Genomic DNA, 23,618 nt, shown 5'->3' with positions numbered 1-23,618 from the left:
CAAAAAGCCCTTTTAACACAATTCCTGGCAGGTGATAATACTAGCAGGTAGTGAGTTTGATTTGCAAATGTTAAAATGCTACCCAGGACACACTCAGTGCCCAAGAAATGATTTTCTATCTACCTCCCATTTTTGTAATTTATTCCTTACCCAACATTTAGAAAATAGAAAAAGTTTACCAGGTACCTTATTGACATCACTGATGTGATCCTAAAGTTGCTTTTAAATAAAAATGTAGCCAATTTAATCATTTTCATATTGATTTCTACTAAGATTCCAGAGGGAATGTTCTTGTGAACAGATCTTTAGTTATGAATACACTAGAGGCCCTGTGCACAAAATTCATTCACTGGGGGTGTGGGGTGTGGGAGGGGAGTCCCTCAGCTCAGATGGCGAGAGGGTGCAGACCAGGCCAAGGAACCCCACAGGTGCACGATCAGGGCCGGGGAGGGACGCGGGAGGTTGGCCAGCCGGGGAGGGACCGCAGGAGGGCTGCGTGTGTCTGCCCATCTTACTCAGTCCAGATAGGCCAGACTACAGCAGCAAGCTAACCTACTGGTCGGAGCATCTCCCCGCTGGTGGTCAGTGCAGGTCATAGCAACTGGTTGACCGGTTGACTGTCTGCCCCCTGGTGGTCAGTGCACGTCATAGTGAGTGGTTGAGTGGCCTTAGCATATCATTAGCATATTACACTTTGATTGGTTGAATGGCCGACTGGATGACCAGACACTTAGCATATTAGGCTTTTATTATATAGGATTCCCTACCTTTTTAGCTATAAAAATCTCTACTCCTAAACTTTTTTTTTTTTTTTAAATTTCTTTATTGATTAAGGTGTCACATATTTGTCCTCATCCCCCCATTCCCATCCCACCCCTCTCCCCACGCATGCCCCAATCCCCTGTTGAACTTAACCGTTGGATAGGCTTATATGTATGCATACAGGTCCTTTGGTTGAACTCTCCCCCTCCCCCCACCCTCCCCCTACCCTCCCCTATCCTCCCTCTGAGGCCCGATAGTCCGATCGATGCCTCCTTGCTTCTGGTTCTGTTCTTGTTCCTCAGTCTATGTTGTTCATCATTTCCCCTAGATGAGCGAGATCATATGTCACTAGATATATACTAATAAGAACTGAATGTGAGACGAGCAATAATAGTTATGCTGACAGGCAAATGAATCAATCTGTAGCGAGCTTCCCCCTGGACCAACAGTTCTTTTGAGACCCAATTTCAATGTCCAGTAGTTCCTTATGTGTACATGTCAGCACTGACCCCTCAGCTCTGGATGGTGGACAAATGGTGGTAATGGAGGTCCGACTCCCTCTGGTTTGGTCTCGGCCGAACCCAGGGGCACGGCGTCACCCAGACTAAGGGGCACGTGGCCTCACCCCTACCCAAGGGGCGCGTGGTCTCACCCGGGCCTGGGACCCAGCCTCACCCGGATGGATCCAGGGGCGCACGGCCTCACCCGGAAACAGGATCTGGCTTCACCCGTACCCAGGGACGCTTGGCCTCTCCCAGACCCAGGGGCACGTGGCCTCACCCGGGCCTAGGTGCACGAGGCCTCACCCGGATCCAGGGACACATGGTCGCACCCGGACCCAGGGACGCTTGGCCTCTCCCAGACCCAGGGCCACTTGGGCTCACCCGGGCCTAGGTGTACGAGGCCTCACCCGGATCCAGGGACACATGGTCTCACCCGGACCCAGGGACGCTTGGCCTCTCCCCGACCCAGGGCCACTTGGGCTCACCCGGGCCTAGGTGCACGAGGCCTCATCCGGATCCAGGGACACATGGTCGCACCCGGACCCAGGGACGCTTGGCCTCTCCCAGACCCAGGGCCACTTGGGCTCACCCGGGCCTAGGTGCACGAGGCCTCACCCGGATCCAGGGACACATGGTCTCACCCGGACCGAGGGACGCTTGGCCTCTCCCAGACCCAGGGCCACTTGGGCTCACCCGGGCCTAGGTGCACGAGGCCTCACCCGGATCCAGGGACACATGGTCTCACCCGGACCGAGGGACGCTTGGCCTCTCCCAGACCCAGGGCCACTTGGGCTCACCCGGGCCTAGGTGCACGAGGCCTCATCCGGATCCAGGGACACATGGTCGCACCCGGACCCAGGGACGCTTGGCCTCTCCCAGACCCAGGGCCACTTGGGCTCACCCGGGCCTAGGTGCACGCGGCCTCACCCGGATCCAGGGACACATGGTCTCACCCGGACCCAGGGATGCTTGGCCTCTCCCAGACCCAGGGCCACTTGGGCTCACCCGGGCCTAGGTGCACGAGGCCTCAACCGGATCCAGGGACACATGGTCGCACCCGGACCCAGGGACGCTTGGCCTCTCCCAGACCCAGGGCCACTTGGGCTCACCCGGGCCTAGGTGCACGAGGCCTCATCCGGATCCAGGGACACATGGTCGCACCCGGACCCAGGGACGCTTGGCCTCTCCCAGACCCAGGGCCACTTGGGTTCACCCGGGCCTAGGTGCACGCGGCCTCATCCGGATCCAGGGACACATGGTCTCACCCGGACCCAGGGATGCTTGGCCTCTCCCAGACCCAGGGCCACTTGGGCTCACCCGGGCCTAGGTGCACGAGGCCTCACCCGGATCCAGGGACACATGGTCTCACCCGGACCGAGGGACGCTTGGCCTCTCCCAGACCCAGGGCCACTTGGGCTCACCCGGGCCTAGGTGCACGAGGCCTCATCCGGATCCAGGGACACATGGTCGCACCCGGACCCAGGGACGCTTGGCCTCTCCCAGACCCAGGGCCACTTGGGCTCACCCGGGCCTAGGTGCACGCGGCCTCACCCGGATCCAGGGACACATGGTCTCACCCGGACCCAGGGATGCTTGGCCTCTCCCAGACCCAGGGCCACTTGGGCTCACCCGGGCCTAGGTGCACGAGGCCTCACCCGGATCCAGGGACACATGGTCTCACCCGGACCCAGGGACGCTTGGCCTCTCTCAGACCCAGGGCCACTTGGGCTCACCCGGGCCTAGGTGCACGAGGCCTCATCCGGATCCAGGGACACATGGTCGCACCCGGACCCAGGGACGCTTGTCCTCTCCCAGACCCAGGGCCACTTGGGCTCACCCGGGCCTAGGTGCACGCGGCCTCACCCGGATCCAGGGACACATGGTCTCACCCGGACCCAGGGATGCTTGGCCTCTCCCAGACCCAGGGCCACTTGGGCTCACCCGGGCCTAGGTGCACGAGGCCTCACCCGGATCCAGGGACACATGGTCTCACCCGGACCGAGGGACGCTTGGCCTCTCCCAGACCCAGGGCCACTTGGGCTCACCCGGGCCTAGGTGCACGAGGCCTCATCCGGATCCAGGGACACATGGTCGCACCCGGACCCAGGGACGCTTGGCCTCTCCCAGACCCAGGGCCACTTGGGCTCACCCGGGCCTAGGTGCACGCGGCCTCACCCGGATCCAGGGACACATGGTCTCACCCGGACCCAGGGATGCTTGGCCTCTCCCAGACCCAGGGCCACTTGGGCTCACCCGGGCCTAGGTGCACGAGGCCTCACCCGGATCCAGGGACACATGGTCTCACCCGGACCGAGGGACGCTTGGCCTCTCCCAGACCCAGGGCCACTTGGGCTCACCCGGGCCTAGGTGCACGAGGCCTCATCCGGATCCAGGGACACATGGTCGCACCCGGACCCAGGGACGCTTGGCCTCTCCCAGACCCAGGGCCACTTGGGCTCACCCGGGCCTAGGTGCACGCGGCCTCACCCGGATCCAGGGACACATGGTCTCACCCGGACCCAGGGATGCTTGGCCTCTCCCAGACCCAGGGCCACTTGGGCTCACCCGGGCCTAGGTGCACGAGGCCTCACCCGGATCCAGGGACACATGGTCGCACCCGGACCCAGGGACGCTTGGCCTCTCCCAGACCCAGGGCCACTTGGGCTCACCCGGGCCTAGGTGCACGAGGCCTCACCCGGATCCAGGGACACATGGTCTCACCCGGACCGAGGGACGCTTGGCCTCTCCCAGACCCAGGGCCACTTGGGCTCACCCGGGCCTAGGTGCACGAGGCCTCATCCGGATCCAGGGACACATGGTCTCACCCGGACCCAGGGACGCTTGGCCTCTCCCAGACCCAGGGCCACTTGAGCTCACCCGGGCCTAGGTGCACGAGGCCTCACCCGGATCCAGGGACACATGGTCGCACCCGGACCCAGGGATGCTTGGCCTCTCCCAGACCCAGGGCCACTTGGGCTCACCCGGGCCTAGGTGCACGAGGCCTCACCCGGATCCAGGGACACATGGCCGCACCCGGACCCAGGGACGCTTGGCCTCTCCCAGACCCAGGGCCACTTGGGCTCACCCGGGCCTAGGTGCACGTGGCCTCATCCGGATCCAGGGACACATGGTCGCACCCGGACCCAGGGACGCTTGGCCTCTCCCAGACCCAGGGCCACTTGGGCTCACCCGGGCCTAGGTGCACGCGGCCTCATCCGGATCCAGGGACACATGGTCTCACCCGGACCGAGGGACGCTTGGCCTCTCCCAGACCCAGGGCCACTTGGGCTCACCCGGGCCTAGGTGCACGAGGCCTCACCCGGATCCTGGGACACATGGTCTCACCCGGACCGAGGGACGCTTGGCCTCTCCCAGACCCAGGGCCACTTGGGCTCACCCGGGCCTAGGTGCACGAGGCCTCACCCGGATCCAGGGACACATGGTCTCACCCGGACCCAGGGACGCTTGGCCTCTCCCAGACCCAGGGCCACTTGGGCTCACCCGGGCCTAGGTGCACGAGGCCTCACCCGGATCCTGGGACACATGGTCTCACCCGGACCCAGGGACGCTTGTCCTCTCCCAGACCCAGGGCCACTGGGCTCACCCGGGCCTAGGTGCACGAGGCCTCATCCGGATCCAGGGACGCATGGTCTCACCCGGACCCAGGGACGCTTGGCCTCTCCCAGTCCCAGGGGCACGTGGCCTCACCCGGGCCTAGGTGCACGAGGCCTCACCCGGATCCAGGGACACATGGTCTCACCCGGACCCAGGGACGCTTGGCCTCTTCCAGACCCAGGGCCACTTGGGCTCACCCGTGCCTAGGTGCACGAGGCCTCACCCGGATCCAGGGACACATGGTCTCACCCGGACCCAGGGACTCTTGGCCTCTCCCAGACCCAGGGGCACGTGGCCTCACCCGGGCCTAGGTGCACGAGGCCTCATCCGGCTCCAGGGACACATGGTCGCACCCGGACCCAGGGACGCTTGGCCTCTCCCAGACCCAGGGCCACTTGGGCTCACCCGGGTCTAGGTGCACGCGGCCTCACCCGGATCCAGGGACACATGGTCTCACCCGGACCCAGGGATGCTTGGCCTCTCCCAGACCCAGGGCCACTTGGGCTCACCCGGGCCTAGGTGCACGAGGCCTCACCCGGATCCAGGGACACATGGTCTCACCCGGACCCAGGGACTCTTGGCCTCTCCCAGACCCAGGGGCACGTGGCCTCACCCGGGCCTAGGTGCACGAGGCCTCATCCGGCTCCAGGGACACATGGTCGCACCCGGACCCAGGGACGCTTGGCCTCTCCCAGACCCAGGGCCACTTGGGCTCACCCGGGCCTAGGTGCACGCGGCCTCACCCGGATCCAGGGACACATGGTCTCACCCGGACCCAGGGTTCAGATTCGCCCGGACCCAGGGGCACATGGCCTCACCCGAACCCGGAATCCAGCTTCACCTGGACCTAGGGGCGCGTGGCCTCACCCAAACCCAGGGGCGTGAGGCCTCACCTAGACCCAGAGGCGTGTGACCACATCTGAGCCCAGAGGCTCGCAGGCTCGCCTGGACTCGGGTCTCAGCGGGGTTTCGTCTTCTTGATCCCAATTCCTGTTGGTCAATTCCCTCTCAGCAATTCCTTCGGTCATTTTCTCAGAGCTCCAGGGCGGCTGCCGCAGAACTCGTTGGGCGGCGGGCTCGGCAAGGCTCCGGTGTGCCCGGTGCCCGGCGGTGGGCTGGTCCGGTGTCGCTGCGTCGGCCCTTGGGTCTGCAACGGTGGCCAGTCGCTGAGCGTGCGCACCTGGCCACTTCGGGGCATTGAGATTCTTGAAGGACTCGGAGGTCAGCAAGCACGGAGTCTCCCACCCCATGTCTCCCAGGGGCTCGTCTGTCCGTGCTCGGCAGCGAGTGGAGCCGTCCCCTCAGCCGGAGACCGCCGGGGAAACTGCGCCGAGCACGTTCCTGGCCACCATTGTGTCGCCTGAGCCATAGTTCTTAAAGTGTGGACTTTGGGTCACCGGCATCAGCATCATCCTGCGTACCCCTCTCTTTTATTCTAGTTGTAGAGCATCTGCTCAGCCAGCCCCCCGGTCTTTCTGGCTGGTGTCTGCTCTGCTCTCCCGTCGTAGTCTCAATATTGTTGTGGTAGGCAACGATCAGGCTGCCGCCCTATGTCTCCATCTTGGTCCTCCTTTGTACAGTTAAGTCTTGATTGTTGTTGGTGTCACTGGGAGGAATTGTCCTCCAGGCCAATTGGCCGTGAGGACCCTCTTTGTCCATATAGGAAGAGTTGCTGTGCAGGAGACATGTTTGTGGGCCGGGTCTTGATGCAGCAATGCCTTGGCGCTCACTGAGTCTGCCTCTAGAATGCCTCCCTTATGCAAGTGATTGAAATCTGGTGTCATCTCCCACCAACCACTAGATGCCCTCGTTTCTGGGTCTCCAATGCAGTGTGGGTCAGCCACTACCTGAGGCACTCAGCAGGAAAAAGCTTCTGCTCAGCTTGGCTGGGGCGGAGCTACAGGGTGGAGCCTACAACCTTGGCTTCCTGTCAGCCCCGCCCTATGAGGCTCCTGTGTCTGTGTCCCTCTGTATTCCTTGCAAACACCTCTGAGAGAAACGCGCCCTGGAGTTTCGCCCACTGCCAAACAGTCCAGTCCCTCCCCTAATGAATCTGGACTCCCAGATTCTCGCCTGGAACTGGGTTTCAGTGCAGTTGGAACTGGGTCTCAGCGCAGTCTGGCGTCCCTGTCTCCTTCCCAGCAGGGCCACCCAGTGGCGCAGGCAAAAGTCCGTCCTCTGCGCACCTTCCAGTGCGCGCGTCTGGAGCCGCCGCTTCTCTGTGCCTCCGCCACCACAGCCCAAATTCATTCCCCCAGCGTGCGCCTGGCTTCCCAGGGTTTCGCCCGGAACTGGGGTTCAGTGCAGTCGGAACTGGGGTTCAGCACGGTCCTGAGCTTATGTCTCCTTCCCGCTAGGGCAGTTCAGTGGCGCAGGCAACAGTCCGTCCTTTGCGCCCCTTCCCGTGCGCGCCTCTGGAGCTCTGCCTTCCCCCGCTCCTCTGTGCCTGCGCCCCACAGCCCAGATTCATTCCCCCAGCCTGCGCCTGGCTTCCCAGGGTTTCGCCCGGAACTGGCGCTCAGTGCAGTCGGAGCCGGCGCTTAGCGCACTCCGGAGCCTTTATCTCCTTCCTGCCAGTGAACGCCGGCCAGGCCGTCAGCCGCCCCTTCCTCTCCGGCTCCATCCTCCCCGCAGGCGCGCGTGCTCGTGTCTCCGCCAGTTTCTCCATACCTCAGGCTTTTACGGCTCCCCCGATTGTCCCCGTGGCCTTCTCCTTCCCCCCAGCTGTGGGCATTTCAGTCCGCCAGCTCTCCTGTGGTTCTGGACGATGTCCGTTCTGACCTCTAGTTGTGCCTTTGAAATTGTTGTGCCCGGCTGCAGGTTAGGTGTTTCACCTATGCCGCCATCTTGGTTTCTCCCTACTCCTAAACTTTTCTGGACAGTTATTAAGTAGTCTATAAACAACCATTTCATATACTACTCTAGAAATATAAACAATGCAACTTTAATGTGTTTACAGTTTCTTAGGCAGAGCAAAGGAGAGAGAAAATAAGAGGGATCAAAGAATAATGTGAAAGTTTGGCTTCCAGAGAAAAGGCTTAGACAAAACAAAAATTAAACAAAAACACTAAAAGAGCCACTGATTTGTATTTTAACATTTGCAAATACTCTAAGAGGAGTACACTTGAACTCTCCATGTTCACAAGCCTCTTTGGAGTACAATATAAAGATCAGAGGATAAATTTCAAGAAGATATCAACAGGCCAGTTAGGTTAGCTGACTGGGTAGAAAAAGAAGACCCCTTATTTTCAGATCCTTAGATCCTCTCCTAAAAAGAGTATTACCACTTGTCAGTAATCTATGCAGAAAAAAGCAATCCCAATTGTGCAGGCTTTGGGCCAAAGACCATCAATTACTATGCTGAAAAGGAATTTAAAATCATAGTGGGCTGTATTTTAAAGATGTCAGCACAGCCAGAAAGACCATGATTGATGACAGATTTCATCAGCAAAGGTATCAGAGCCCAAGTGAAATCTGTTAACATATTCTTGAACCAAACAGTGTTAGACCTCAAACATTTTGTATAATTAATTAGTTTATTGAATCTCAAAAAGGACAGGCAAGAAGCTAGAAAAGAGAAACTGAGGTGATCACAGAGATTAAATTAAGACAGACTAAAAGCCTGGCAATTAAGGTGCTCAATTTCCTGGCATTTATAATTCACCTGTACCATCCCTTCTTCTCCCAAATCCAAACTCAACTCTAGAGCAAGCTGGTCTCCACTCTGCCTCCCAAACATACCTAAGTTACTAAATCAGGCTCTTCTCCATACTCCCTTTTCAAAAGTGTATCCATACTGAAACATTCCCTTCAAATTCCACACCCCCTCCAACTCCCCTGACCAGGAGACATTCTCTGACCCTACACCAGCATCCAATAACCCATGCCTTCTCTGGTTCCCTAAATACATAAATCAGGGCTTATACTACTTTTTAAAAATAAAATAAAAATAAAAAATGTTATTGTTGAGAGTATTACAGATGTCCCGCCTTTTTTTCTCCTCCTCATCTCCCACCACCTGGTTCCTGCCCCACCCCAGGCCTTTACCACCCTACTGTCTGTGTTCATGGGCAATGCATATATGCACATAAGTTCTATGGTTAATCTCCTCCTGTCCCCCCATCCCTCTTCCCTCTGAGATTCATCAGTCTGTTCCATGTTTCCATGCCTCTGGTTCTATTTTATTCATCAGTTTACTGTGTTCATTAGATTCCACATATAGATGAGATCATGTAATATTTGCCTTTCTCTGACTGGCTTGTTTTACTTAGCGTAATACTCTCCAGGTCTCTCCATGCTGTCTCAGAGGGTAATAGATCCTTCTTTTTTAGAGCTGCATAATATTCCACTATGTAAATATATACAGTTTTTTTATCCGCTCATCTATACTTGGGCTGTTTCCAGATCTTAGCTATTGTAAATGCACAAGAGCAGGCATATGTAGATCAATAGAAAAAATAAACTATTTAAAAAAGAAACTAGGTTTAGATCATAATACAAGGCTCTTTATGGTCAACACCTACATAGGAATTAAGGCATTAAAGGCCTGAAGCACCAGTAAGCCTTTCCCTTCCTTCCTAGGAAGCCATTTTATTGAATCTGGCTTTTTTCAGCCTCAGTTTTTGTTTTTACGCTTTTATTTTCTATGTATAGTATTTTTTGCATGTTTTAAAAACTAGATAAATGAGCCCAGCTGGCATGGCTCAGTGATTGAGTGTCAACCTATGAACCAGGAGTTCACTGTTCGATTCCCAGTCAGGGCATATGCCCAGGTTGAGGGCTTGATCCCCAGTAGGAGGCATGCAGGAGGCAGCCAATCAAGGATTCTCTCTCATCATTCGTTGTTGTTTTTTTTTTTTGGTTAATCCTCACCTGAGGATATTTTTCCATTGATTTTTAGAGAGAGTGACAGGGAGGGGAAGAGAGAGAAGCATCGATGTGGGAGAGACACATTGATTGACTGCCTCCTGCACATATCCTGACTGGGGCCAGGGATCGAGCCTGCAACCAAGGTACATGCCCTTGACCAGAACTGAACCCAGGATCCTTCAGTCCGTGGGCTAACGCTCTATCCACTGTGCCAAACCAGCCAGGGCAGTTTCTAAATATATATATACACACACACACAGATACATATATATATTTATACACACACACACACACACACACACATAATTATATATATAATTGTTGATAGTTCATCATTGATGTTTCTATCTCTCCCTCTCCCTTCCTCTCTGAAATCAATAAAAATATATTTTAAAAAGAAAAAACTATATAAATGGCAGCACACTGTATATATGACTTATTTTGACTCTCAATCATAAATCCTACTTTAAATATTACTTAATTTTATAGCTAGCTGTCTGATCTCCCTGACACAAACTTAAAAAAAATATATGCTCCAAAAAAGTATAAAAACCATATAATTCACATTTTCAAACACAAATAAAAATACAGAGAAAACTATAACACACATCTATGAACCCATTACTCTGATTTAACAAAGGTTAACATTTGTCACATTTCTTTTCAGTGTTCACCTCATCTTTCAGGAGAAGAAATACCCATTTATTTATTTATTTATTTATTTATTTATTTATTATTTATCATTTATTATTTTAAATATGTTTTTAGCCTGGCCGATGTGGCTCAGTTGGTTGGGTGCTGGCCTGTGCATTGTTCTGGTTTGACTCCCAGTCAGGGCACAGGCCTGCGTTGTGGGCACGATCCCCAGGAAGGGGGTGTGCAGGAGGCGGCTGATGGATGTTTCACTCTCATCACATATAAGTGAGAATGATGTGATATTTGTCTCATGTTTCTGTCTTTCCCTCTTCCTTCCTCTCTCTCTAAAAATCAATAAAAATTTTTAAAAATATGTTTTTATTGATTTTAGAGAGATAAGAAGGGAGAGGGAGAGAGAGAAACATCAACTGGCTGCCTCCTGCACGCCCCCTACTAGGAATCAAGCCTGCAACCCAGGCATGTGCCCTGACAGGAATCGAACCTACAACCTCTCGGTGCATGAGACAATGCTCAACCAACTGAGCAACACCGGCCAGTGCCACATTTCTCTTTTCTTTTCTTTTCTTTTCTTTTCTTTTCTTTTCTTTTCTTTTCTTTTCTTTTCTTTTCTTTTCTTTTCTTCCTTCCTTCCTTCCTTCCTTCCCTCCCTCCCTCCTTCCTTCCTTCCTTCCTTCCTTCCTTCCTTCCTTCCTTCCTTCCCTTCCTCCCTCCCTCCCTCCCTCCCTCCTTCCTTCCTTCCTTCCTTCCTTCCTTCCTTCCTTCCTTCCTTCCTTCCTTCCTTCCTTCCTTTTTTTAAAGAAATTAAAGCATTAGAGAGATACTACTTAAGTCCCAATGGCAGTCCCCAGTCCTGTTTCCCTCTCTCCCCATGAGATAACCAATATCCTAAAGGGGGTATGAAATCCTCCCCATCTGTTTTCATACTCTGACATATATTCATGTGTCCATAAACAACATACAGCACTTCTTATGCTTTAAAACTTCACACAGAAGATTGCACATTGTATGTATTGTTCTACAGCTTGCTTTTCTCACTCAGCAATATGTTTTAACCCAGCCCCACTTTTAAGTTTTTCTGATCACAAAAGTAACACATGCTTAGTGGAAAAACCGGAAAGTCACTAATACACAGCATCCTCACAGGGGAAGGGTGCCAAGCCGATTTTCAGCTTCTAAAGAGCAGTGGTGGTGCATGTCTCTGTCTGTACTCCCTTACCACCGGGCAGAGGGCGACACACCAGCAGGCACTTAACAAAACTTACTGAGTGAAGATTGGAACTCGACAAAACCCAGGCCTCTGTTTTAAGTTAGACCTAAAAGCTAGAGGCAAACACGCCACATCTCAGAGAAACCACATTGGCTAGGCAGAGCAAAGAATGCCACAGGATATGCTGCAACGGAGACAAAAGAGCAAAAATCCCTGTCAAAACTCCATCAATCCCTTTAATAAAACCAACACCACAGAGTGTACTGGCCTACCTGGCTTAGGTAGTTGGAACAGCGCAAAAACCTTGGTAGGAAAAATCAACAGGTGTTTGCTTAGCACTAACAAATGAGCTAAAGCAAATACGGGAATAGAACTATCCAATTTGAAACCAAGTGTTGGCATCTAATTCAGGTTCACACACCCACGTGATCCAAGTCTTTCAGAAAGGGGGGGATCTACACTGTTTCAGTGATAATTTAGTATCTTCACTTACTTTATTAGTAAAACATATCCAGGCTAAGGACAGGATGTAATGTACCTGCCCAAACAGGCTTGGACCATTACACCGAGTCTACTATCAGATTCATTAATATTATGAAAAAATGACCAAATGATAGAGAAGGCTCCTACATAATTCAAGTGACTACACACTTTTCTCAACTTCATTTAATGCTAAGAAGAGTTCTTTGACTTTAACAAACACTTTTTTTTTTTTTAAGGGAGAGTGAAAGGGAGGGAGGGTGGTGTGGGGGGCGAGGGAGAGGGAAAGAGACTGAACCTGTAATCCAAGTACGTGCCCTTGACCAGGAATTGAACCTGCAACCCTTTGGTGCTCTATTCACTGAGAAACACTGGCCAGGGCCAAACACATTTTTTAAAATCCTCACCTAAGGATATGTTGTAGTTTTTTAATTGATTAAAAACCAACAGAGAGGAAGGGGGCGCTAGAGAGGCCACACCCCAACCAGGGATCAAACCCGACCAAGAATCGAACTTGCAGCCTTTTGGTGTATGGGACAATGCTCCACAACAGACACTTTTGCTTAAAAAGAGGGAAAAGCCCTTCCCAGAAAGATTGGAAATAAGAATATGGGAAATGAGCCAGGCTCTGGCTCACGCTCGTCGCTCCTCTTCCAAGTCTCATCCGCATCTTTTCACTGGAAGTCCACACCCTTGGAATGGTTGAGGTGCTCTGACAGAGGGTGTCTTAATCTTAGCAGAGATTGAGGGCGGGGGAAGGGGAAACAGGAGTAGAGAGAGCATGAACCAGGTGTCAATAAATCTGCAGTGTGATTTGGGGCAAGCCACCACCCCTCTCTGGCCTCAGTTTCCTCGCCAGCTGTGGTCTTCAGAGTCAATTCTAAAATTTCATGACACTCAGATGTTCAGCAGCGCTGAAAGTGTTCGTTCAGTCACTACTTTCAAAAACAAAAGCCCCCCACCGGCACCCCCCCCCCCACCAGACAGTAAAGCCCACCACCAGCACCCCCCACTTCTCCCACTCTTACTAGGAATCTTGCTGGTTGTGAGTGGAGTGACATGAGTTGGAACTGATAAATTAAAACTTACCACTCAACTTTAGAACTGGTAAGGGCCTCAGAGCTCACTTAATCCAAACCTCTCATTTCATAAAGTAGAAAATCAAGCATGGAGTTTTAAATTTAAATTTGCCCTAAAATTTGGCTTTTTCTCTAAGCCAAGTCTTACCAGATTACCTAAGCCAGAAACCTGGGAGTGACACCTCCTTAGTCCCTCCTTCTCCCTCACTCCCCAAATCCAGCAATTTACCAAGGCTACATGTAGGTATTTTCAATCTTGACCTCTACTCACCATTGCCCTAGTCTAAGCCTCTCCCTTTACTAACAGCAGTAGCCCCCTAACTATATTCACTCTGATTCCCAGCAGAGGTGCAGTAGTGGGTGGAAGAGTCAGGGAGGTGGAGGGACTCAAGTGTTTGGAAATGTGTAAGTGCAGGTGAGAAGGGTAATTGTCCTAATAACTGGTGGGCCTTCCTGACATTTAGTGGACAAGGGCCAGAGATACTAAACATCCTATATTTCAATACAATACCGAATTAACCCGCCCAAAACAGCAACCATGTGTCTCCACCCCTAAATGTTGAAAACACTGGTCCAAGACATTTTTCTCAGGGCACCCGGAATGATCTTACCTAATAATAGACAAACATGTAAATTGACTGTACCTCTGCTACGCCCACAGCCAATCAGAGTGAGTATGCAAATTAGAAGGCCAAAGATGGCAGCCACCCAGCTGCTCCAGGCGTGGAGTGGCAAGGTGGGGCAGGACACCTGCTATGAGAGGGAGGGCGGGGGGTGAAGGGATCTACAGGAGCGGAGTGCCGCAGCAAAGACAAGACTACAGACTCCGGAGTCTGCATCAAAGACGAAGACGGCAGACTCCGGCCAGAGTCTGCAGCAAAGACGAAGACAGCAGACTCCAGTCGGAGTTTGCAGCGAAGCAGCAAAGACAAACTGGCCAGAGTCTACAGCAAAGATGAAGATGGCAGACTTTGGTCGGAGCAAAGGCCTAGGTCCCGGGTGCTGGAGGAAAACCGGTGCTGGAAGCCAAGAGAAGGAAGGCCTATTGCATGAATCTCTTAGTGCAACGGGCCTCTAGTATTTTCATAAATGCAAATCTGATCGTGTCTCAGCCCCCATCAACCTTCTAATGGCATCCCACTGCTCTTGGGATAAAGATCAAAGTCCATAACTTGGCCTATTTTTCCAACCATGAAGTTCCTGGAAGACTCAGAGAATTTGGATTTTATTCTCACTATAAATGAGAGGTGTTAGAGAGCCAGAAGAGAATCAGGAAAACCAATTAGGAGGCTACAGCAGTAGTTCAGGCAAGAGAGGACTCAGATTGATCCATGACAGTAGGGGTAGAAGTGGTGAGAACTACTCAGATTCGGAATATATCTGAAGAGCCAACAGGATTTGCTGATTAGTTGGAGGTGGCAGGAAGGGAAAGAGAGGAATAAAGACATTAGGATTTTTGGTCTGAGGAACTTGGTGAATGTTGGGACCATTAAGTGAGATGGAAAGAATAGCTTTGTGGGGAGCGGGGCTGGGGGGAGGGAGAATAGCTTTGTGGGCACATGTGGAAATCAAGTTCTGTTTGGACATGTTAAGTGTGAAATGCGTTAATTGTTCAAGATCCATATGGCGAAAGCTTTCAGCACTAGAACTCAGGTTTCTTTCATTCAATTCAGGACTCTTTTCTCAGGGGTTCTTAAAGTGCAGCTCCCAGATTAGCAGGAGCAGTCTCACTTGGGAAGCTCAGCTTTTCAGGTCCCCCCTTACAACCTCTGAATCTGAAACTCTGGAAGTGGGCCTGGCAATCCACGTTTTAATAAGCTCTCCTGGGGACTCAATAGGGTTTGAGAATCTCTGCTCAAAAGCATACTCCTCATGGCTAACGAACACCTGACACCACAACTGTCCCACATTAGGCTTCTTGGTGCCTCTATAAACCCTCTACCTAATTAACAATAGGTTGGGGGTTTTTTTCCACCCAAGATTCATTGGGGGGTCCAGATACACTACTGATCAAAGTTTTTCAATTCCAGTTTCAGAAACTAGAGCAAGGGGAAAAACAAATAAAAACAGGACATACTGTGATTACAACTATTCTACCCTATATAATAAAGAGGTAATATGCAAACTAACCCTCATGCCCTCACAAGATGGCTGCCTACAACCAGGTCGGCAGGGGAGTTAGTGAGGGACGACCAAATGACTGAACAAGCAGGCTGCATGGGGCAACCAGGCCAGCAGGGGGGGTTAGTGAGGGACGACCAAACAACTGAACAGCAGGCTGCGTGGGGTGACCAGGCCAGCAGGGGGGGCAGTTGGGGGTGACCAGGCTGGCAGGGGGACAGTTGGGGGCGCCCAGGCCAGTGGGGGGGGGCAGTTAGCAACCAGGCTGGCAGAGGGGGACAGTTGGGGGTGACCAGGCAGGCGGGGGGGGAGGGCAGTAAGAGGCGACCAGGCCGGCAGGGGGGGCAGTTAGGGGTGACCAGGCTGGCGGGGGGTGGGGGTGCAGTTGGGGGCGACTAGGACGGCAGGGGGGACAGTTGGGGGCAATTAGGCTGTCAAGGGGGGCAGTCAGTATAGTGCAACTGACTAGGCCGGTGAGGGGGTCAGTTGGGGGCAACCAGGCTGGCAGGCAGGTGAGTGATTAGGAGCCAGCAGTCCAGGATTGTGAGAGGGATGTCCCAGATTGGAGAGGGTGCAGGCTGGGCTGAGGGGACCCCTCCTCCCATGCACAAATTTCATGCACCGGGCCTCTAGTATATAATAATAAAAGCGTAATATGTAAATCAACCGAACAACCGAACAGCAGAACAACCATCTGGACGAACTTCTGGACGACCACACTATGACACACACTGGCGCCAGGCCAGCCAAGGCAGGTGCAATGCGACTGGTCAGGGGGCCCTGCCATTGCTCCACAATCGCCCCACAGAGGGAAGCCCAGGCCACTGGCCAGCGGGGTAATCAATCAGGGGATGGGGGTGGGGGCTCCATGATCGTCCCAAAGAGGGAGGCCCAGGCCACCCTCAGCACGGCGATCAATCACAAAACCCTGGCCGGGTGGGTGGGGCCTCCCTCTGCTGGGTGATCAATTGTGGAGCCCCACGATCGATTGCCCCACAGAGGGAGGCCCAGGCCACTGGCCAGCAATGCTGTGGCGGTGTGCAGGCCGGCCAGCGATCGCCCCGCAGAGGGAGGCCCAGGCCAGCCAAGCAATCGCACCACACACCTGTTGCCCACAGAGGGAGGCAACCGGTGGCGGGGGCGGGGGGGGCGGGGGGGCAGCGCCGCACAGATGGCAAGCAGTGGCAGCGGCAGAGGCAAGGCCAGCTGCCAGCAGCCAGGGGAAGGAAAGCCCCAATAGGCCCTGATCTCCGGCCAGGCCTAGGGACCCTACCCAAGGGGTCCTGGATTGTGAGAGGGCGCAGGCTGGGCTGAGGGACATCCCCCACCCCATGCATGAATTTCGTGCACCAGGCCTCTAGTCATTTTCATAACAGCTAATATTATTGAGTACCTCTTTCTATGCATTACCTCATTTAACCCTCATAATAGCCTTATGGGTTAAATACTCTACCCCCATTTTACAGATGAGCAGACTAGGCACAGAGATTAAGTAACTTACCCAAAGTCGCACAGGTAGAAAGTAGCAGAGCTTGGATTTGAACTTGGGCAGTAAGTTCTTTCTTTCTTTTTCTTTTTTGACATAAATATTGTAGGAGTTTAAGATGTGCAATGTATTGGCTTCCTACATTTATATATTGTAATTGATTACCACTAAAATGTTAGCTAACACCTCTACCATGTCACATAATTATCATTTCTTTTTTGTGCTGAGAACAATTAAGATCTAGTCTCTTAGCAACTTCAAAGTTTTGTTGACTATAATCACTATGCTGTGCATTAGATCTCCAGGATTTATCTACTAGCTGCAAGCTTCCACATAGTGCATGCTGCCTCCTATCTTCCCAGGACTACTTGATATATTTAGTACACTGGACACGACAATAGGGTGGTAAAGACCTGGGGCGGGGGGGAAGGGGTAAGGGCTGGGAGGAGGGGGGTAAAGGAGGGGAAAATGGGAGACATCTGTAAAACTATCAAGAATAAAAAAAAAGTACACTGGGCTCTTATGAATAACTCAGAGAACTTAAAAAGGTGTTTCATTTGCCCTGGCCAGGTGATTCAGTTAATTCAGTTAGTTGGAGCTTTGTCCCCTGCACCAAAAGGTTACAGGATTGATTCCGGGTTAGGGCACATACCCAGGTTGCAGGTTCAATGCCTGGTCGGGGCATATAAAGGCATATCAATAAAGGCATATTCTCAGGTGAGGATTAAAAAATTAAAAAAATAAAACAAGGCCTAGCTGGTTTGGCTCAGTGGATAGAGTGTTGGCCTGCGGACTGAAGGGTCCCGAGTTCAATTCCAGTCAAGGGCACATGACCGGGTTGCAAGCTTGATCCCCAGTAGGGGGGGTGTAGTGCAGGAAGCAGCTGATCAATGATTCTCATCATTGATGTTTCTCTCTCTCTCTCTCACTCCCTTCCTCTCTGTATATATATATATATAAACATATATATATATATATAAATATAATAAAATATAATAAAGAGAAGTTTAATTCTATCAAGTTACCATAAGACCCAGCAATTCCATGCTACATATACTTAACACATTGTGGACGGATCACGAGAATTCTCGTGTTTTCTGTTCCAAGGCTTGTGGCCAATCATACTTTAAAAAGATATTATCTTGTAAGAACATGTAATAAATAACTTCAAAATGCAATGGGTATTTAATTTTAAAGCGTGCCTTTAACATTTATGTAAAACGTTTTGTACTCATTCAATAGAAAATTATTTGGCCACTGGGTAAAGCTAGCAATAAAACTACTAATCCGCAATGTGTTAAAAGAGAAACATACAATCACACAAAAACCTGCACATGAATTTCATAGCATTATTCATAATAGCCAAAAAGTGGAAACAACCCAAATGCCCATTAACTGATGAATGGATAAACAAAATGAGATATATCCATACAATGGAATATTATTTAGCCATAAAAAGGATGAGCCTTGAAAACATGCTTAATAAACATGCTTAATAAATCAAGAAAGGTCTCATATTACATTATTCCATTTATATGAAATGTATAGAATAGATAAATCAAACAGAAAGATTAGTGGTTGCTAGGGGCAGGGGTTTGGGGTGTGGGAAGGTGTATGGAGAGTGACTACTAATAGATATGGGGTTTCTTTTTGGGTGGTAAAAATGTTCTGAAATTAGTGATGATGGTTTTACAAAACCATCCATGAATTTTTATGGTATGTGAATTATATCTCAGTAAATCTGTTTTGAAAAAGGATGCTTAATTCATTGTGAACTTAGGCTATTTTACTAAATAAAATTCCTATTTGTTATCATGAACGTTGACAGATCTTAATCAAAGAAACTGAAAGTAACCTACCATCACTGAATTTTTACCTTTCAATTTGCAAAGAGGAGTAAACTAGTTTCACTTCTAGGTATTAATGGACCTCGACCTATGTCATTTTACCACCAAGGAGAAAGTTTTTCTTCACTCAGACCGAAAGAGTACAAATGCAAAAATTCTATTCTTGAGAAAATGCCCTCATATTTTCCTTAAATCAAAGCACTTACCGTCTCAAAGTAGTTTTCTCCCACAACCAGGGGCTCATGGGACTTCCTTGCTAAAAGCACACAACTAAATAAAATTCCCCTTCAACAAGCAAGTACTAAAAACTATTATGAATTGTGGCAACATTTTAATGCCTTAAGATAAACAATGAATATAAATACCTCCTGCTGGGGTAAGGATCTGGGAAACATTCTTTTAAATGTTTACTGGCTCTGACAATAACAGTAATAGTGATAACCAGTATTTACTGAGCAGCTATAATGTGCTAAATAAACACTGTCCCTGGCTCTTTACAAACAGGGTGTTTAATTTAGTCCTCACAGTAACCCTGAGGAAAGTATTTTTATCCTCTTTTCATAGACAAGGAAACTGAGGCCTAGAGAGATTGAGCAAATCATCTGTCCCTCATTGTACAGGTAAAAGTCCAAATAATACCCCAAGTCTTTCTGAACTCAAATGGTTTCTCCTCTCCCTCTCTATATTCCTCTTCAAAATGAAAAAGGAAGCCAGAAACCTGTAGAAACTAAAAAGACACCCTCCCCTTTCTATCTTACACAAGTAGTGCTTTGAAAAAGGTGACTATTCCTATAGTCCAAAAGAGGAAATACAGAAAACAAAAGACTGTTAATAACAACTAGCAGTCAATAGGCACAAAATACCATGCCATGTCCCACATTTAACAGTTTCCCCATTGATTCCGCTTATAACCTTAGGATGTCAAAATTTAATGATGTCACTATGGAAAACCCCAGAGAACAACAGTTAGTGAGGCTGGAGAGCTCACTAGATCAGGAAGGAAAAGGAATCAGTTGGCAGGAAGTGGTGTTTATCTAAAAACATAGAAGTCTTTAGCATTAATATTAACACTGTAATTCCACAGCACTTTAATTTGAAAGCTATCTCTGCATTTCTTTGTATTATTTTAATATTGTATTACTAAAAGCTGATTCCCACTCTATTCTCCATATGTCTAATAGGATCCTAAATAAAATAAGGCTGCTATATAGCCAACACTGACCTTCTTTACTCTTTTGCTATATTAAAAAAAAAAAAAAAAAAGCCACAGTTCAAAGGATTATCCCAGAATCAATTAGGAAAGGTATCATGTGGGGCACAACATGAATTTCATCACCAAGTAGACTGTAGCTGGCAGAAATCTTGAATTCACAATTGAAACATACACTTGTCCTTATACGTCTCAGGACTCTGCCCAAAGCAAATTGAAACTGTAAACCAACAGCAGATTGATGGATGTACAATTGCTAAGCATTTCAACATACACCTAAAGGGGGTGGGGAGGAAGTAGCTCAACAACTGAAGAATGAAAAAACTTAGTGCATGAAAAATTTTTGCACAAAAAGAACATCACAATGCATGGGGGTAAGGAGTCACATGGGGTTGAACAAATCCTTAGAAAATGTCAAAGAAATAACCTCCATTCTTGGGTCACCCTGCAATAATTCCTAATGGGAAAGGGCCAACTCAAGATGAAATAAGGTCAAGCTTGAGAATTTTCCTCATTTCTCTACCTCCCCCACACCTCCCGCCGGTCCCAGGCTCCCAGCAGAACCTTGAGGGAGTCCAGGGAAAATATTCGTACGTGCTGAATTGGGGGAGTAGGGAAGGGGCCATCCTCCTGCAAACCACCACCTGTGCGTGTGGAGACCCCCAAGAGGGAGTTGTGTTTAAAGTAAGAAGCAGGTCTGGGGATGGCCCCCCTCACCCAGGACGGGGAATGGCTACTCACCCAACTCCTTCACGCCCGGACTCAGCCACCTCCAGGCGGAGGGCAGCCCCTCCCGAGCCCTCCGCCCCCAGATCCGGTCTGCTCCCACTCCCAGCCACCCCGAAGCCCACTGCCTGCTCCTCTGCCTGACAGCTGCGCTGCCACCACCAAGCAGCTCCAGCTCCCCCAGCCCAGGCTGCCAAAATAGCCTCCCGGGGTCGGTGGCGCCCCAGGCCCGCGGGATTTAGGGCTTGGGATCTGGAAGGGTTTGTCCGATCCCCTCTTCCACTCAGCGTCCTGGGCTCACCTCCCCGGCAGCTTGGCGTTCCTCTTCCAAAACTGCTTGCTATTCTCGGCCGCCATTGCTCGGGCCCAGGGAAGGCCTTCTAGGCGGGCCAGGGGGGTACCCGGCGAGATGCCCCCAGGATCCCGCAATCGGAGGGCCAACCCAGGCCGCTTCCCCGCCGCCGGTCAACGGCTCCCAGGTCCTGGGGGCGCCATCTTGGATGTGGGCATGCCCCCATCCAGCGCCGCTGCCATTGGTGGGCTGCCCGGCCGTGGTTGGGAGAACCAATCAGGAGCCAGAATCCTGTAGGCCGCTGAAGCCGAACAGTGACGTCAAGGGCTGGGCACACAGGTGGACGGGAAGGCGGTGCTTGGACAGCAGGGAGGCGGGGCTGAAAGTTCCTCACCGCTAGAGAGGGGAAGAAGCAGGTAAAGGACCCATGGGGAGGATGGGGTACTGTTTTCTTTTGAGGGGAATGAGGTCCTTGCATCTAATATGTTTGGAAAAAGAGAGCACATGTTTTATATACATAAGTCTTGACCTGAAACTTAACGACACCTCTGGTTATTAGCCTCCGCTTTTCCTTTTCCTTTGTACCCGGGACTTTTTGTTTATTTGTTTGTTTGTTTGGTTGGTTGGTTGGTTGGTTGGTTGGCTGGGGTTTTGCTTTGTTTGTTAGTTTGTGTGTTTGTTTGTTTGTGTGTTTGTTTGTTTGTTTGTTTGTTTGTTTTAAATCTGTGACCGAAGACCCATAGGATCGATAGCCCGAGGTTGGTAACGGTTCACGTGAGTAACGGTTGGATCGCAAGTCTCTCTGTTAATTGAACGCTATTGAAGGCCTTGTGCTGGGGGTGAAATTCGAATGATCTACCGCCTGTTTCAACCAGTAACTGCCGCTTTCTGACTATGAGAACCAGATGCTGACAAACAATATTCAGGAAATGTTCTTATTTTATTCATCCGATTCAGACTACCAAGGAACGTTTCTTGTGAGGACATCGTGTATCTCCATGTCATGAATCACAAAGATTAAGTATATGTCCCCAAACAGACTGAATTTCTCTTATTAACCTATTATACATCTTTCACTCTTGAATTTAAGTCCAGTTTTGACTCAGAATGAGATTTAATGTTAGCATTTTGAATGCTTTGAATGTCATGACTGTGTTTTTTGCTCTTTTCCAGTTGCTGTGGTTATATTCCAGGATTAGGGCGTGGGCAGGAAGCACACACCAGTCCAGCGTAGTTTCTGTCCCAACAAAGGACTGCGGAGGGGCCTTGTCCTCCATGCTGCTGACAGCTACACGTGTCCTTTCATATATGGGAGGACAATTTAGGACCCCCTGTCTAAAAAGGACCTTCTCTTATATGCCCTCCAATAACCTCTTTCTACATAGGCATTACTCCCCTTTTCCAGCTTCTTTTGCCCCTTAATTTCACCATCATGGGATTGTATGAAAAGGGCTTTTTTTTTACTTTTCCTGGATCTTACATGTTTTTATAGACTTTCATCTCATCTCGTCTCAGATAGTTACCTTTTATGGGCATTTAATCCTTTTTTTAAAAAAAAAAAAACTCTTAGCCTTTTAATCTTATCGTTTCATCATTTTAGCTCTTTTTTTAGCTGTTCTTTTTCTTGCAATACAGTGACCAGCACTACACACTGAACTCCAAGATGGGTTTTCTGAGGTTTTGTTGAAGCAGATGTTTTGTCTTTATTACTGGCATTTTGGACTTTACAAGATCTGATGATATCTTGACGGAATAATCTGTAGAGACTTCTAGATTCCTTTCCTCAGTTGCAACTTGGCAGTTCAGAGTTCATTATCTTAAAGGTGTCATCAGAACTGTCTCCCACCATGTGAGCTGTCTCACACTTGTCCGTGTGGCAGGTCACCTGTCCCTTCCTAGCCTCCTCACACGGCTTTACAAATGTTCCAGCGGAGCTCCCCGTTGATTTGCTAGTTCACATGTGGAAAGCAGAGTATAATTTGTGTACCAAAAAATGTCTCACACTATTCCCTTTTCTTAATGTTTTATGGTACGTTAAATAACGCAGATTCCCTGGGGATACTGTTAACAGTGTTCAACCCAAAGAAGCCCTATTATTCCTCTTCTTTGTTTTCGACATCTAAGCCAGTTTCCCATCCAAGATTTTAAAAAATCACTCAAGTCATCTAGCAATGACTTATAGACTTTATCAGGGAAGTTGAGATGGTTGTGACTTCTCTCACCACCACTATGACCACCCAAATCTAAACCAACCAACACCCTGACAGCAGCCTCCTATAGGCCTCCCTGCCTCCACTCCCGCCCCCTTAGTCCATTCCCCACACAGCAGCCAGAGAGAGCCTTTTAAATTCTCAGTCAGAGCACATCACTCCGCTAGGTGCAATACCTTGAAATGACATAAAATCACACTTACCATAAAATCCAAGCTCCTGTCCTAACCGGTTTGGCTCAGTGGATAGAGCGTCGGCCTGCAGACTCAAGGGTCCCAGGTTTGATTCCGGTCAAGGGCATGCACCTTGGTTGCGGGCACATACCCAGTAGGGAGTGTGCAGGAGGCAGCTGATTGATGTTTTTCTCTCATCGATGTTTCTAACTCTCTATCCCTCTCCCTTCCTTTAAAAAAAAAAATCAATAAAATATATTTTTTTAAAAATCCAAGCTCCTTAAAGACCCTATGTGATTTGGTTCCACTCTCTTCCTTGTTTAATCTGTCTGCCCCAACCGCACTTATTGGTCTTTTCGCTGTTCCTTAAACACTCCAAGC

General features: G+C 50.3%; 2 protein-coding genes across 3 annotated transcripts in view; one reads left to right on the top strand and one right to left on the bottom strand.

The window, feature by feature from the left end:
• TBC1D22B (TBC1 domain family member 22B) overlaps window positions 1-21,039 on the bottom strand; it is an 80,585-nt gene extending 59,546 nt beyond the window's left edge. Inside the window, exon 1 of the mRNA XM_008151957.3 lies at window positions 20,864-21,039. Coding sequence (XP_008150179.1) covers window positions 20,864-20,919 — 56 coding nt within the window. The 5' untranslated portion in view covers window positions 20,920-21,039. The remainder of the gene's footprint in view (window positions 1-20,863) is intronic.
• A 159-nt stretch (window positions 21,040-21,198) lies between these two features.
• TMEM217B (transmembrane protein 217B) overlaps window positions 21,199-23,618 on the top strand; it is a 53,478-nt gene continuing 51,058 nt past the window's right edge. Inside the window, exon 1 of one of the 2 annotated variants that reach the window (XM_008152028.3) lies at window positions 21,199-21,270. The gene's annotated coding sequence lies outside the window, so the exon portion shown is untranslated. The remainder of the gene's footprint in view (window positions 21,271-23,618) is intronic. The other variant, XM_028161203.2, reaches the window with a different exon arrangement.

Source organism: Eptesicus fuscus, chromosome 10 (assembly GCF_027574615.1).
Source record: "Eptesicus fuscus isolate TK198812 chromosome 10, DD_ASM_mEF_20220401, whole genome shotgun sequence".
Lineage (NCBI taxonomy): Eukaryota > Metazoa > Chordata > Mammalia > Chiroptera > Vespertilionidae > Eptesicus > Eptesicus fuscus.
This window is presented reverse-complemented; position numbering and strand designations above follow the sequence as displayed.